Here is a 17,800-nt window from a genome sequence, read left to right on the forward strand (position 1 = left end):
ATACATAGCAATGCTGTCCCACTGCAAGCCAGAGATGGTAACTGTGGTGACAGTGACAGTGACCCAGAGGACAGAAAGGACCTTACCGGACAACCTTTGTGCCATTCCGGAGCACCTGCATATCCACAGCATAGGTCCCATCTGCATGGGCCACCAGGTTGAGCTCTGAAAATTCTGCCTGGAAAATAACAGGAGGAGATTAAGAGCGTAGATTTCATGCTATGTGTTTTTTTACTATGATAAAAAATGAATAAATAAAAATAACAGTAGGGGAGTAAGCCCACAGTCCTGATTCTGCGAGGCCCTCCGCATAGCAGCAACAGCATCCCTTCCACCAAACATTTATTTACCGTTTGCAAAGCATTTTCCCAAACTGATCTCATCTAACTCTCACAGCTACTCTACAAGGCAGGAGGGGCAGAGATAATTATCCTTATTTACCAAAGGAGCAGCTAAGTGACTTTTCTGGACAAACAAAACTTATTGTTGGCAGAGACAGGAGCAAAACTCAGGCCTTCTGACTCCCCACCCAGAATCCTTTGTGCTGCCTCTCTACAGAGCGGGAATGCAAACTGGGACAAACATGCCCTTTATCAATTTCAACATAAATACACAAAGTTTTAGTTTAGGCAACTGCGTTTTTAGTTCTGCTCCGGCCCAACTAGCTGCATAAGATGTTCAGGCAAGTTACTTGTTCTCTCTGGGTGGACAGTTTCTCCCATCTATAAAACGGGAATAATTTTTTTACCAACCTTGCCTATCTAATAAGTTATTTTAAGAACTGAATGCAACAATGGATAGGAAAAGTACTCTGTAAATCACAGCACACCATGTAAGGAATGATGAGTAACTTCTATCATTACATAGAAAATACATGCATTGTTTAAACTGGACATCCCCCTATCCACTCGAATGGACCTAATCTCTATTTATCATGAAGCAAAGGGTACAGGAAGATAAAAAATGAGCCTTTCAGGACTTCACTGCATTAAGACCAGGAGGTGCTCTTTTCTAAGTTCTCTTTGAAGTGTAGCCTCAGGTGCGCAGAGGAGGCACCACTGGAGGCCACACACCTGAATGGCAGACGTGTGCCTACCCAGCAAGACCATGCCACCAGCAATATGTAGGTATGGCCATGTCCGAGGAAGACATTCCTCTAAAGTGTTCCTCAGCCTGAGAACCCTGCACCCAGAGGGCCCCAAGAGGCATGCTGCTTGCCTCTCTACGGACACCAGAGCCATGAAGAGAAGTCAGTGAAGTTGAAAGATGCAGCCTTCAGGACCATGTCTCATAGAGAGAAAAGTCCTGGAAAGGGTTGGGGGAGGAGATGGAGAGCCTAGAAGCTAGTGATGGACACTGATCTCCACTTGGCAGAACTAAATGGTTCATTCTGGAATGTCAAGAGGGGCCAACAATGATGCAGATGCAACCCTGGGCTCCAGGCTGGTTACCTGTTCCACTTTGATATCATAATCTCCAAGGACTTTTTTGCCCCGAAAGCACTTGGCCCTGGAAAAAAGGGAAAAAAACCCACACAAATTAGTTCTGTACAGGTGTTTGTAGTCAGAAATTCACTCTCACAAAGACGAGGACCATGGCAGACAGAATCCCAGAATGAGAGTCAAGAGACCTGGGTCAGTCTGCTATTGGATCACCATGAGACAGCCTCAGGCAAACCACGGCCTCCCCTGTATAAAATAAACCAAGAGGCCTTTCACTCTCAGGCATTGTGATTTTATGATAACATCCTTAGTCTTTCCGCTACAAAAGGAGTACAGAAGTAACAATTTCCCTAATGTTACTCCTGGTAAAGACTAGGTCAATTTTATACATCCCTATAGTTTCCTTATCTTCCCCCATCCTGCCTTTCACTCTGATTTTCTAGTTGGTTTCCACCCTTGGAATTTTAGTTTCTAAGGAAACTGTTACTATTTTACCTCTTCATACCCATACTTCCAAAAAGGATTTGAGACAATAATTTAAAAAGCAAATACATCCAACAAAACGAGGATTAAAGGACAATCAATGAATGAAGGAGAGTTAATTATACCAGAAAAAAAGCAGGGGGGAGGGGGAGAGGCTGAGGAAAGCTACTATAATTGAACACAAAACCTATCCTGTGTTTCTGAGCAGTCAAGAGAATGAGTCAAGCCTGGATACACTGTACTTACTATCTTCCCTGTTTTGTCACGGAGCTGGAGGAACCTCACATTACAGCTGCCGGTAAGAGGACTGTTTATGCTTATATTTATAGCCATTGCTACTTGGCTCTTCACCTCCCCTTCCTCTCATAAGAGTTTCTTACCTGCCTTTATAGGCTGGTTCTCCACCTGTAAAAAGGGCCTTTCCACATGCTACCTAGGTTGGGCTTGCTTTCCCAGTGCTTGAAATTTCAAATTAGTATGTTTCGCTGGAGGTTTTCTAAAAGTCCCTCTACAAAACAAAGGGATAAACTAACATTTATTGGGCATCATGTTCTAGGAATTATGTGCTAGTTGCTTTCAAGAACATCTCATTTAGTCCTCATAACAACTTATGAGATAGGGAGAAAGGCATTCATTTTCGAGATGAGGAAACCAAGACTCAGGGGAGAAAAATGGCACATTCAAGGTCATATGACAAGTTAGTGACAGAACCAATATTCACACCCAAGTCTGAGTCCAGAGTCGTTGGCGCTGCACAGCACTGTCTCCCTCTGCTTATTCATTCTCGCCATCCTCATTCCCACCATTACAAAAACTGACTTGTCATGTATGCTGCATTGCATGTGTCTTTTCCCCTTTTCCTTCTTCTGTGCAAAAGGGACTTGATGTTGTGAGCACTAGTTCTACTACAAATACTTCCTACACCGGTTCCTGTGAACTACCCAGGACGAGGCCAGGCTATTTCCTTTCCGATCTGGTTCTGGAACAGTCTGTTCTAGGAAGTTGTCATTTGTCCTATCCAAGTCCCTGGCTACCCTCAAATTGCTCCTCAGAGGCATTCAGCCATCCTGGAGCTGGAACACTTAAGTCCATCCCCCTACCTCTGCCCCAATTCCTTACTAAGCTTCATCAGCTTGCTTCCAGAACCCTGTTCAACATTCACAGCTCAGCAAGCCCCTTGGGCAAGGGACCTGTAGCACATCCCATCCCTTTTAGGGTTCCATCTTATTTATGGGTTTAAATAATAGTCTATGCACGGCACTATCACTGCTCTGAAGATCTTGAGGACTCCGTAGGTCTTCATCCACGACTATAAACAGAAGGAACTGGAGTAAATGATCCAAGAGGTTCCTTCCCTGTGTTGGTGAGGTGTGCCTACCTTGTTACCAGCAATGCTTTTCTGATGCTTCCTCCCATCTTCCTGTCTCAAAATAGCTCTCCTTCTGTGAGGTAAGTCTCAGAGGCACTAACAATAACCTCTCATTCTGTATGATGCCTTGCATTTTCAAAGCACATTCTTGCCTTATTTGTTCCTTACAACTCTGTGAAGCAGCCAGGACAGACAGTGCTGTCCATTTAACCAATGAGGAAAGAAACCCAGAGCAGCTAAATAATATGCTCAAATCATAGAGAAGTTCATAGGAGTTAAGCTTAGAACTAAGAGTTTATGTCTAAGTACTTAGATGCTGCCAAGGTTTTTAATTCACTCATTTATTTTGTGGGTTTTGAACACTGATATTGAAGTATAAATATAGATTCTGTCTGCCTTTATCTGCCACTTTCTGCACCTGCCCATTGACCAAGTTGGCTAATGATACTGTTTTCAGGCCTTGTGCCCACCCCCAACTCTCCAATTATCTTAATACCTTTTCCTTAAGGTAATCTGTCCTCTTGGAAATCTTAGTTTGTGTTTTCCTGGCTCTGGGTGATGGACCTCTCTTGGCTGAGCCACAGTCTTATAGAAAAGGAGCCAAGATGGCAGGCTATGGAGCACAGAGTTTTCTTCTGGAGAATGAGCACATTCTCCCAGCTATTTTCATGAAAATTTTTGTAACTTACAAGCAAGTGACAGAATTACTTCCTGATCCTAAGAGAGCACTGTTAGGAAGCAGTGTGCTAGAATTCAGAGGGGTTCTGGATCACAGGGCTCTGGAATCACAGTCTGCGTGGGAATCCTAGCTGTACACTTTTTTGATTGTGTGACTGCAAGCAAGTGGCTTAAAAAAAAAAAGTATGTCACATGGTTAAACCAATAAATCTATCTATCTTCAAAAGAATAAGATGGATAAGATGAAAAATACATTTTTCCTTTCCCATTTCTCTTTCATCACACATACTCCCCATTATCAGTTGCAAGCATACCCTTCCAGTGTGGGGAAATTCTGTGCATATATCTGCATACATATATGTTTCAAACATACATATGGCATCATGCTATATAAACTCTTCTTTTTTGAACCTTAATTTTTTATTGCACTTAAAAATATACCAGTCCTTTGGGTAGTGTAGACATTTTAAAATATTAATTCTTCCCAATCCATGAACACAGGATATCTTTCCATTTACTACTTTATAATAACTTTGTATAGAATATAACCTATGAAAATATTGAATTACTATGTTGTATGCATGAAACTAATATTGTAAGTCAGCTCTACTTCAATTAAAAAAATACATGTTAGTGATATGCTTTCAACACATACTGATAGACCTCTTTCTTTGTAACAGTTGCATGAAATTCCATTTGAAGGTCATACAGTAATTTAACCCATATTTACTGGTGATATGGAGGTTCCTTAAAAAACTAAAAATAGAACTACCATACGACCCAGGAATCCCACTACTGGGCATATACCCTGAGAAAACCATAATTCAAAAAGAGTCATGGGGCTTCCCTGGTGGCGCAGTGGTTGAGAGTCCACCTGTTGATGCAGGGGACACGGGTTCGTGCCCCGGTCTGGGAGGATCCCGCATGCTGCGGAGCGACTGGGCCCGTAAGCCATGGCCGCTGGGCCTGCGCGTCCGGAGCCTGTGCTCCGCAACAGGAGAGGCCACAGCAGGGAGAGGCCCGCGTATTGCAAAAAAAAAAAAAAAAAAGAGTCATGTACCACAATGTTCATTGTAGCTCTACTTACAATAGCCAGGACATGGAAGCAACCTAAGTGTCCATCAACACATGAATGGATAAAGAAGATGTGGCATATATATACAATGGAATATTACTCAGCCATAAAAAGAAACGAAATTGAGTTATTTGTAGTGAGGTGGATGGACCTAGAGTCTGTCATACAGAGTGAAGTAAGTCAGAAAGAGAAAAACAAATACCATATGCTAACACATATACATGGAATCTAAAAAACAAACAAAAAAGGTCATGAAGAACCTAGAGGCAAGACGGGAATAAAGACGCAGACCTACTAGAGAATGGACTTGAGGATACGGGGAAGGGGAAGGGTAAGATGGGACAAAGTGAGAGAGTGGCATGGACATATATACACTACCAAATGTAAAATAGATAGCTAGTGGGAAGCAGCCGCATAGCACAGGAAGATCAGCTCGGTGCTTTGTGACCATCTAGAGGGGTGGGATAGGGAGGGTGGGAGGGAGGGAGACGCAAGAGGGAAGAGATATGGGGATATATGTATATGTATAACTGATTCACTTTTTTATAAAGCATAAACTAACACACCATTGTAAAGCAGTTGTACTCCAATAAAGATGTTAAAAAAAAAACAAAAAAACCAAGTATAGGGACTTCCCCGGTGGTCCAGTGGTAAAGAATCCACCTTCCAATGCAGGGGACACGGGTTCGACCCTTGGCCGGGGAACTAAGATCCCACATGCCACGGGGCAACTGAGCCTGGGTACCTCAACTAGAGAGCCTGCGTGCCGCAAACTACAGAGCCCATGCCCCCTGGAGCCTGCGCCCCATAACTAGAGAGAAGCCCGAGCACCACAATGAAGAGCCCGCACGCTGCAACAAAAGATCCTGCACGCCTCAACAAAGATCGCGCGTGCCGCAGCTAAGACCCAATGCAGCCATAAATAAATAAATAAATAAATAAATAAATAAATAAATAATAAATCTTAAAAAAAAAAAATTACTGGTGAGGGATTAGATTTCCAGTGTTTGGATTGTTTTTGCTATTACAAACAGAGCTACAATGGCTTACATTTAAGAATATATTCATAAGATAAATTATCTTTTCCAGCTTTATTATGTTATAATTGACAAAAAAAATTATAATATTTTAAGTGTACACCATGATTTCATACATGTATACTTTGTGAAATGGGATAAGCACAGATTAATTACCACACCCATCACCTCACATTACTACCTTTTGTGTGTGTGTGTGTTTGTTGTGTGCATGTGTGTGGCGAGAACACTTCAGATCTACTCTTATTAGCAAATTTCAAGTATACAATACAGTATCATCCACTACAGTCACCACATTGTACATTAGAAGGATAATTGCAGAATTGCTGGTGTAAGGAACAGACAGAGAGTTTTTACTGATATCAGCACACTGCCCCCCACCCAAGAAAAAGATTATATCACTCTCCCCAGTGTTTGAAAGTTTGGGAAAGTTACTTCACCTCCCTTAGTTACCCCCGCTCCCACAGTCCCTTGCTTAAGCTGGGCACAGAGAAGGTGCTCAGTAAGGACTTTCCGACCGCCAGTCTTGTCAAATCAATACAAATTCACCCCCTGGTGCTCAGTCTAAACAGAAACCAAGATGTACATCCTTGAAGCACAGACTAAAAATATCTATGGTGCGTGTGTTGTCAATTTCCCCCTATTGTAACATTTTCTTAACAAGCCTACCAGCTGAGGATCTTTGTGAGTTTAATGGCTTGCCCAGGCAATGAACCACCTCCCCTTGCTGATAAAATGAGTAGAGGCTTCTAGGTTTAACTCTTCTTACTCAAGGCACAGAATACCCTCAGGAATTCCCATCCTCTTGCACACTGGGGCTCATGAGGCTGAGGAGACATCATCAGAGACTTCTCTGCTAAGGCTGCCTCAAAACTTGGCCCAACTTTGCTAAGCCCAGCTTAAATACTCCCTCTTTATGCATGGGGAAATAGAAAAAGGTCTAGAATTAGGAGCCAGGGGAGCTGAGTTCAGGCCTAGTTCTACCACTTCTCAGCTGTGTGACTTTGGGCAAGTAATAGCCTCTCTGAGCCTCAGTTTCGTCATGTATAAAATAGGGCTAATAATGATTTTAATAATAATAGCAAACATTCACTACGTACTAACCACTATCTTAAGTATCCTATGTATCTTACCTCATTTAATAATACCTGACTCACAGGTTGCTGTGAAGACTTAATGAAGCCAGGTAAGAATAAATGACATGAAAGTATTTTGGAAACTCTGAAATATTATGCAAATATAAAGTACTATTAGCAAAATGCAACAAACATTCATGTACCAGGTATTATTGCTGTTTTACTATGACCAGAGCCAACATGCCTTCTTCCTCTTCTGAATTTGCATCCCATTTATTGTCTACTCATGATATCTGGCTTATAGCATCATCATCTGATACCACCTTTCAAACTCAGTTGTCTAATAATCTGTGATACCCCTCCCCCACACCAGCCTCAGCTCACTGGATTATGCAACAATACTTCAGAGCAAGGACTATCCATATGAGCCCTGGATTCTCCATCATTTTGGATTTTAAATATTGATTATGTCCTGTTGTCATATTACATGCTCTGAGCTAAGGCTTGTACAAATATAATCAACATATCTATAAATTTCCAACTACTTCCCTAAACTGTGTACTTATTCACAATCAGGGCTTGCTTATTGACTGGAGATGTTAGGAGTGATGGTGCTGGCTGGACAGATGTAGAAAACCAGAAGAGGCCACCCTCAGGACTGAGTGGACTGAGTGTGTCTCTGCAGCCCCAGCCGTCTTCTCCTTTCTTCTTGCAGGTGCACGTCCCAGGGTGTCATGTTCTTTCTTCTCTCTTCTTCCCCACATGAAAATCTCTTCTCAATCTCCATCCACACCGGAACTAAAGGACCTAAAAACAGCCTAGAGTGTAAATCCTCCCTGGGTGCCTGAGGCTCGCACAGGGATCAAAACCGCAAGCTAGAAGATGAAAGCACTAACAATGCACCTAGTAAATGCCTAGCACTGGTTAGAGATAAATGTCCAGAAAAGGTGCTTAGTTTCTGGGTCTTATTGTCTATAACTCAGGCCCTATTCTTTTGGTCAAGCATCTCAAGGCATCAAGAAATTAGAAAATAAACTAGAAATAGTAGAGGAATCTATTCCCCATCCTATACTCAAAGGGTAAATCAGGCCTGCCGGTCTTGGAGAGAGTTTGTGGGCGCCTGCCGCCACCCCCTGGCAGGATGTGTACTGCAGACACGCCATAGTCCTAGCTCACTCACCCACTGAGCTGACTCCACTGGCTCAGTGATAGCCCTCCAGGTGCTTATTTGCTGCTCTGACAAACCATGCCTGAAAATTCACTATTTCTCCTAAAAAGTGTGTGTCCACATACCCCAAGCTAGATAGTTGGCTTTTTGCCATCTGTAGAAAGAAAGGATGATTTATCAATAAATTCAGCAACAATTTACTGAACACCCAGTGGTAGGTGCTGGAAATGTAAAAATGCATTAGTAGGTGCCAAGTAGAGAAAGCACAGTCTAGAGAGGGAGACCAATATACATGTCAGTAATTGCTAAGGACCCTTTCAACTCTTAAGATTTATAGCTAATATTCACATTCCCACCTTTCAATCTTTTCCTTTAAAAAAAGAATTTAATGCACACGACTAAAACAACAGCAACAAAAGTTTCATCTAGCTCAGAAAGATGTACAGTGAAAAGTAAGTTTCCTCTACCTTCATGAAGCTCGCAGGTTAGTGGTGGGCAGAAGCATAAATAAAAGATCATAATACAGGGTATAAGCTGTAGCAGGGGTGGGGACAAGGCACTGTGGGAACCCAAAGGAGGGAGTTCTCTGCCTGGAGGAGTCTGGGAAGGCTCCAGGGACGCAGCTGAGTCTTAAAGAATGAGGAGGAATTTGCCACACAAGAAGCAGAGAGCAGAATTGAAAGGCACAGAGGCTGCCTGAGCACAGAGCGCTGCAGCAGCCCAGCTAGCTGGGGGAAGGGCACGCAGGCTGAGCGGCAAGAGCTGAGGCTCCTGAGAAAGGGAAGGGATGGACTGTCAAAGAACTTCAAACGTCAGGCTGAGCAGTTGGGATGTAATGGCTAGCTTCCAAAAGATTTTTTTAAAACCTTTTATTATGAAAAATTCCATCCTCAGTAATCAACATTTTGCCAGTCTTTTTCATTTATCACCTTCACTGTTGTTAGGACTGTTGTTTGATTGTTTTAAAGCAAATCCCAGATATCATGTTATTTCTCGTGTAGAATTTTAAGTAATATCTCTAACTGGTAATGCCTTAAAATTTTTGTTTACTGTGGCAAAAAATATATAACAAAATTTGCCATTTTAACCATTTTCAAGTGTACAATTCAGTGGCATTTAGTGCATTCACAATGTTGTGCAACCAACATCACTACTTCCAAAACTTTTTCATCATCCAGAACAGAAGCTCTGTGGCCATTAGGCAGTAACTGCCCATCCCCCCCACATCCACCCCCCAGTCCCTGACAACCTCTAATTTACTTTCTCTTTATGGATTTGCCTATCCCAGGGAAATGACTTTTTAATAATTATTATTAATTAATAATAATTTAAAACATCTTCACTGAGTCTATATTCAAGTTTTCCCAACTGTCTCCCAAAACACTGTCAAAGATTTGAAGCAGAGAGGTGACATGATCAGATGTGCCTAAGTTCTGATAGGTCACGTTGTCTGGGACACAGAAGAGACGGCAGAGAGCCAGCCAGGGCTTGAGATCATTTGGGAAGTTGGTGCAGCAATTAGTCTTCAGGACTTGCTGTTTTCCTGGTACATGGCAAACCAATAGCTACTGTACAACACTCATCAGGCAACTCAATTGATCATTTGACTGATTAGGGCTAGGAATTTAGAAGCTAGCTGGGAAACAACAGTGATAGAAAGTGGTATAGGACAGATGCCTCATATAGATGTTCTGGAACAAAGCCATAAATGAGACATAAAATAGGCAGGCCTTACATTGGTAAAGGGGTCCTTAACTCAAATTTGGATTTGGAATCTAATTCATAAACCATAAAACTTTCTTTTAGTACATGGAGAAATGCCTGTTATAGATAACTGGTTTAGGAATAAGATACAAAGAATAGGAAGAAGTGAACAGTTTTCTGGATAAAGGCAACGTTCTGTGGCTGGTCCTTGATATTATTAATTCTGTGATTCAGTAGTTAAATCAAATTCTCTGCTACTTCTTAGATAGAAAGCAAGCTGCATGGCGTCTTAGTTAACATTCATATAAATTATCTGGAAAAGAGTGCATGGGGAAATTGCCAAGTTTGCAGATGGCATTCAGCACTTCCAGGGATTAAAATGCCAAGTTGATTAGATATAAAGTGAAAGAAGATGTGGACGTGGGCAGAAAAGTGGCAGAGGAGTTTTAATGTGACTAAGTGTAAGAAAACATATTATATTCAATGGGAAATGATTTTACCAGGGGATCATGAGTGTTCAACTACAATCCCCAAAAGAACCTGAAATAACAGAAAGTTGTTTCCTTAAGACATTAGTCCTGTGAGATGTAACAGAAAAACACAAAAAGACTGAGAGAGTGAAAGGTGAAAAATAATGTTGATTATCATCAGAAAGTTTACAGGAAACTCAACATAAAGGGTTTCTTACACTCTGAACTTATCTTGTACAAGTCATAGTACTTTCATATTTGTGATACAACATATCACGTCCACTTGTCTAAACACAAATGACATGATGAAAGCAGAAATGGCCCAGAGAAAACCAGAACAAAATTAAAAGGCTCTGATTTTAGGAGAGGCTGATATAATGAGTCTTCTTCAGTCTGTAAAGGTAAAGATCCAAAGGGCACAGAAGGGTGTAAAGGAGGGAAAGAGAACTTGAGAGACTACATACTACACACATTATTCATCCCGGATAACCAAATTAACCTCACGATATTTCATGCCTTACAGGAACGTCATTTCAATGTTACTGGTTTTACAGGGAAAGGAAGCTCGGATAAATTAAGTGACTTGCTTAAAAGTAGCAGTGAGTAGGTGGCAGAGCTAGTAAAATTAAATTTCAGCACTTCTGATGATCAAGTTTAGAAATCGTATATTTTGGATGGGAACTGTGCTCTACTCATTTTTGTAGCCTCAATGCCTGTCTTACTCTTCAACACACAGTAGATGCTCAGAAAATGTTTATGGAGTTATTAAAATGAATACAGCTAGACATTTGGAGGTTAATATCAGAGAGAGTAACCATGCTCAATCTGATAGAGTCCTGGGCTTGTAGATCTCTGAGGATACCTACTTAGTCCTTCTCTGCAGTTCATAAAATTCCCTCAAGTGACCTGCAGGAGGGCTTCAACAGACTTAGATGGCAGATGAGACCCCTTAAGAAAAACAGCAATCTCAAAGTTCTGAAAATGACTAATTTCTGAGTAAACACACCAGCTGTGACTTCAGCTGGGAACAGCAAATCACTTTTTCTGAGCAGATTTTCTGAAGATCTCTATTTTGGGGAATAATTAAATGATGCAGTATCACAGGATAACAAGATTATCAAACACGGGGGGAAAAAAAAGAATCCTGTAACTTAGGAGAACACATGATGGGAAGATTAGATGCATTTGTCTGTAATTATAGTGGAGCTACAGAACAGAATGCTTTGGAGTCATGGAACAGATTCACTTTCCATGACTGGCTTATAAAATTAAATCAGGCTGATTTGATATTAGAGTAAAGTAGGTCAGTATTAAAGTTTGCTTTGGAGAAATATCAAGCAAGTATAATTTTTGAAAGATATGGATTTCTTTTATACCAGAAAAACAGGGATCCTAGCATTGACAAATGTCCAGGTTTAATTCCAGTGTCAGGTCACAAATCATACCCACAATCACCACTACCATCAAAGCCATCCATCTCTAGATATACAGAAATGTCCTCTATGATCTGACCCCATCCTTCTATTCTAATCTCCCACTGTTTCCCTCCTGCAAGACTGCTGCAGAGTCTGTGTAAATTTGAAAAAGGTATTCCTTCCTGCAGGTGGACACTCCTACACCAGGGTTCTTGGCTTGGCAAGCAGAGTGTGGGTTTGCATTTCACCCCGACTTGTCTCCTCAGTCAAATGCCCTTGTGTGGTGAACAACCTGAACAAGCATACGCAGGCGCCCTGTCCTACTACCATTCAGACACTGAATGGTACTACTAGGTCAAACTGCCATTCAGACACTCTTTCCCAACTATCTCTTGTCAAACTACTGCTTCTGTGTATTGGTCTATTTAGAAATCACCCTTTTCTATGGAAACAACCTAAATGTCCATCGACGAACAAATGGATAAAGAAAATGTGATATATACATACGATGGAATATTGTTCAGCCATAAAAAAAGGGAAATACTGCCATTTGTAGCAACACGGGTCAACCTGGAGGACATTATGCTAAGTGAAATAAGTCAGACACAGAATGATAAATACTGCATGACCTCATGTGTGGAATCTAAAATAGTCAAACTCAGAAGCAAATAGAATGGTAGTTGTCAGGGGCTGGAAGAGGGGGAAATGAAGAGATGTTGATCAAAGAATCCAAAGTTTCAGTTATGCAAGATGAATGAGTTTTGGAGATCTGATGTATACAGCATGATAGTTAACAATACTGTATGGTAAACTTGAAATTTGCTGAGTTCTCACAGAAGAAGGAGAAGGAGAAGAAGAAGAGGAAGGAGGGGAGGAGGAGGAAGAAGAGGAAGGGGAAGGGGAAGGAGAAGAAGAAGGAAAAGAAGAAGGAAAAGAAGGAGAAGAAAAACATAATCTCAAAGGTGTTATTTTTCTTATTACATTTGCTTGTGTGGTAAATCACACTAATTGATATTCAAATGTCACATGAAACTTGATTTCCTGGGATGAACTCCACTGGGCCATGATGCATGATCCTTTTTATATATCATGGGATCCAATTTTCTAAAATGCTGTTAAGAACTGTTGCAACTATGTTTATTGGGGATTTTGGTTTGTGGTTTTCTATTCTTATGGTGTCTTTGGTTTGGTGTCAAAAGTAATCATTTTGGCTTCACGGAAGGAGCTGGGAAGTAAGAAATTTTGTGGACCTTGTATTATCTCTACTATAAATGTTTGAGAGAGTTCATCTGTGAAGCGATCATAGGTTTTCTACTTTGGGTCCAGGAATTAATCTTACTTTATCATATAATGTGCTTTTTAATACTTAATTGGATTCTATTAGTTAATATGTGACAAAAAATTAATGCATCTAGATTTTTAAGTGCACTGGGACAGATATTGTTTTCTTATTGCTCTTATCCAAATTACTGTCAAGGTTATTCTAGCCTCAAAAAAATTGGATGGAGAGTCTTCCATTTTCTTTTCTGGTACAAATTTTATGAATTATTTTAGCATGTATCCTCAAGCTTATTAAAGTAACATTTAAAAAAGGAATCACCTCGCTCCTCATTTTTAAAAGTCCCAAACAAGTTCTGCCTCCCTTTTGAAATCTTCCCTGTTCTCCCCTCTGTGGTGGTTTCTCCTTCCTCTGAAAGCTTAGTCTGAAACCTATTCACTTGTCATTTTAAATAGACTCAGCTTAGTATCATCTGCTGATTTTCTTTATTTGTGCCTCTTCCTCCCTACCGTATCACCCTCTGAGGGTGCACACTGTCTTATACTTCCTTCTGAGTCCCCCACTAACCGTCACGCTCACCACTGCCTTATACAGAGCACACCTGGGTTAGTTCATTTTATGTGTCAACCTGAAAGGGCCGCAGGTGTCCAGATATTTGCCTAAACATTATTCTGGGTGTGTCTGTGAAGGTGTTTCTGGATGAGATTAACATTTGAATCAGGACTGAGTAAAGCAGATTACCCTCCCCAATGTGAGCGGGCCTCATCCAATCCACCGAAGGCCTGACTAGAACAAAAAGGTGGAGTCAGGGAGAATTTACTCTCTGTCTGACTGTCTTTGAACTGAGACATCAGTCTTCTGCCTTTAGTCTCAGACTGAAAGATATAGCATTCCTGGTCCTCAGGCCTTCAGAATTGTACTGGAACTATACCTTCGGCTCTCTTGGGTCTCCAGTTTGCCAACAGACCTTAGGACTTCTCAGCCTCTACAAATGCGTGAGCCAATTCCTCATGATAAATCTCTCTCTCTTTCTATATATATCTATAATCTTATCTCTCTCTCTTGCTCTCTCTCTATATATCTATATAAATAGATATCTAAAGAATATATATAATCTATTATCTATATGTTATCTATATTATCTATGTGTTATCTATATATAGATAATAGATGGATGGATATAGATATAGAGCTCCTCGACTGCTATTACAAAATACCACAGACTGGATGCTTAAACAGCAGACATTTATTTCTCACAGTTCTAGAGGCTGACCAGTCCAGATCAAGGTGCTGGTCTGGTAAGACTCTTCCTGGCTTGCGGACTGCCACCTTCTTGCTGTGTTCTCACATGGTCGAGAGAGAGAAAGAGCTCTGGTCTCTCTTCCTCTTCTTATAAGGACACTAATTCCATCACTGGGTCACTACCCTCATGACCTCATCTAAACCTAATTACCTCCCAAAGGTCCCACCTCCAAATACCATCATACTGGGAGTTAGAGTTTCAACATATGAATTGGTATGGGGGCGGGGGGTGGAGACACACATTCACCCCATAACAGCACCATTGATAACGACCTATTGCTTGATTCCTGGCAGAGGACACCCACTCAACCTGGGACTTGAGGGAATGAGGAACCACAATACATAAAAGAGTATCACAAGAATACACAATAGTATATGTTCCTCAAATGCCAAAAACAAATAGCCATTTACCTCCTTTCAGGTGGGATATACACTCCCTGAATCAAAAGGAAGAAAGAGAACCTTCCCCACCATGTCACATAGACATGGTGTTATTTAAGCCAACTCAGAAACTTTGCATTTTAATCAATTGCTGAGTGGCATGGCACAGTGGAAAGAGCATGGATTTTAGGGTCAGACTAACCTGGGTTTAAATCTCAGGTGACCAACTTACTACCTAAACTTGGGCTCTTTACCTCTCTGTATTTTCATCTGTAAGATAAGGATAATACCCATTTCTAAAGTTTGTTAGATTCAAAGACGCTGCTTTTACCATACTCCTCAAACACACTAAACTCACCATCTCTTCTGGGCTTTTGCACTTGCTGTCAGATACTTCCTTCCCCGGGATCTTTGCATGTCCCGCTCCTTCTCACTAATTGAGTCTCAGCTCAAACATTACTTCCTCAGTGATGTTTTTTTCTGATTACCTGAGCTAGGTAGTCCCCACCCCTCCCAATCATTCTCTTTATATAATCTTCATAGATATTATCTTTATTTCAAAATTACCTTGACTATTTATTATTCATTTCCCCAACCAAAATGTAAGTTCTCTGAGAGGAGAGACCTTGCTGTGTGTGTGATAACTGCTGTGTCAATCCCGTGTCCAGCTCTATTATAATGCCTGGTACATATTAGGTGCCCAATAATATGTGTTGAAAGAATTAATGAGTATATAAATGTGCATCTGCTAATATAAGTGTGTATCTAGCACAGCACCCATTCACACATTTTAGATTCTTTTCTTCCCCCTTTTTATGTAAAAATCACTGGGTTAAACAATGTGCCTGTGTGAGTCCTTTGAAATGGAGAGCACTTCAACAAAATGAATTCACTGAATGCTGATCAGGCATTTATAAGTGTAGACAGAAGTATGGTCATTTACTTCCATGTGCAACGAGACTATCCTCCGCCTTAATGTTCTATTTTAGGTACAAATCAACATACCAGTTATTGCAGTGTTTATAGATTTTACTCTCATATGAGACGTTAATAACATAATATTCTCTCAGCCTTCTGAGAGGGAAGATTTTGCTTAGAGGTCTTTTATTTATAAGGAAACAGAGGCCCAGAGAGAGGAGACACTTGATAGTTCAAGGTCAAACACCTAGTCAGAGGCAGGTGCATTCTACCATGCTGCCTCCTTAGAGTAAGAACTGCAAGTCTTCCAAAAATCGAAGAACAGTGGAATTCAAAGACAGAGATCCCTAAATGATATTACAGGATGTGGAAATTGAGGATCTGATTTCCATTTGGAGTGCTTGTGAGATCAAGTATGATAAAGATAAACAGCTAAGCATTACAGAAGAAATTTTTTATTTTTATCACTTTGCTGATGCATTGATTCTGTTTGTGATACTGCATCACCAGGGCCCGGTCATTCAGCAAATTGCTGGAAGGAAATAAGAAAAGAGCTCTCCCCTCATTCTGCTCTCATTAGCAAAGGAGACTTGACCGTCTTTTCCCTGTCCAAGTGCAAACTGCCATGACTGGTATTATCAGCCTACTCACCACCATGGCTGGGCAGAAACATCCTTGTACCTCAAGGCAACAACACTCTGGATTTCCAAATCCAAATTCAGGTGGCACATTCCATTCTACAATTTTCCAACTGGCACCAATTCAGGGGGAGATATTATTCACCAGAATGGGCACTAACAACTGAATTTTGGCAGGTTGGGAGATGAACACATGCCACAGGCTCCTAGATGCACCCAAGTTTAGCAACATGGTACCAAATGTGTTCTGAATGGAAAAATGGATCTTAGATGATATACTCTCATTTTTATAGGTGAAAAAACTGAGGCTTAAGGGGAAAAGTGGCCCAAGGTCATGAGGTGGTAACCCTCATCTCTTCTCAACAGTGCTCTTTTTGTTACACCAAGTTGAGCTCACAGTGGATCTGGATTGAAGCTCATGCCTTAGAATCGAAGCACAAAGACATATGGTACTGCCCTAGCTCTATTCTCCTCAGTGAATTTGTCTATCTTCTCGACCACCTCTAATGAGCCATTGAGGATACACGGTCCTCACATTCAACAAGCCCAAAGAATAATTTTATAAACCAACCCAAACTGATTTGCCTGAAAACCTGGTTAATTTTAACCTTAGTGTCTCCATACATTCCTTTGAAATAGAGTTTACTATCCAGTGTTTTTATAATGAAATATATTCTATCAACCTTTAAAAATATTCTCATCATTTATTCATTCAACAAAGATTCATTAGAGTAGGTACCTACTATTTTTCCAGCAGTATGCAAAGCACTGGGTGGAGGGTAGGAGAAGGAAAGACTATAGACCTCACCCAGCTCTGCCACAAAGAATAAAAATAGTGTTAACAGAAGTACAGGAGATTACTTATCCCAGAGTTCAGGTATCAAAATTATATCAACTACAATAAAATTGATAATAGCTAATATTTATTAAGTACTTAGTAAGGACTAGTTACTGTGCTGACTTTAAACACCTTACTCAATTAATCCTCACATCAGTCATACAAGCCAGTTAGCATTATCTCCTAATCTTACAGATAAGATAACTAAGGCACAGAGAGACTAATTAACTTGTTCAAGGTCATACAACTACTGAGTGGTGGATTCAAGATTTGAGATCATGCAAACTGACTCCAGAGCAGATCTTATTCATCACTTCACACTACTTCTGAAATATGGAATTATTCAAAAAATTTTAAAAGGGGATTCATATTTTAATACTCCCACAGGAGAGTAAAGACAACCAATACCTTTAGATACAGTTTGGTAGCTTTCTCACTAATAATCAACCACTATAAATATGAATCCTCTTCTTTTTTCCCATGGTGGCTTTCAGAAGAAAAATCTTTTCTTCATCAGGCTCCTAAAT

General features: G+C 40.7%; 1 protein-coding gene across 1 annotated transcript in view; it reads right to left on the reverse strand.

The window, feature by feature from the left end:
* The window catches only part of SYN2 (synapsin II), a gene marked incomplete at both ends in the record, with an annotated part of 163,144 nt that overhangs the window by 43,637 nt on the left and 101,707 nt on the right, over nt 1-17,800 (reverse strand). Inside the window, 2 exons of the mRNA XM_079712054.1 lie at nt 87-178; nt 1,452-1,509. Of these exons, the coding sequence (XP_079568180.1) occupies nt 87-178; nt 1,452-1,509 (150 nt within the window). The remainder of the gene's footprint in view (nt 1-86; nt 179-1,451; nt 1,510-17,800) is intronic.

This window comes from Hyperoodon ampullatus (genome assembly GCF_949752795.1).
Source record: "Hyperoodon ampullatus genome assembly, chromosome: 10".
Lineage (NCBI taxonomy): Eukaryota > Metazoa > Chordata > Mammalia > Artiodactyla > Ziphiidae > Hyperoodon > Hyperoodon ampullatus.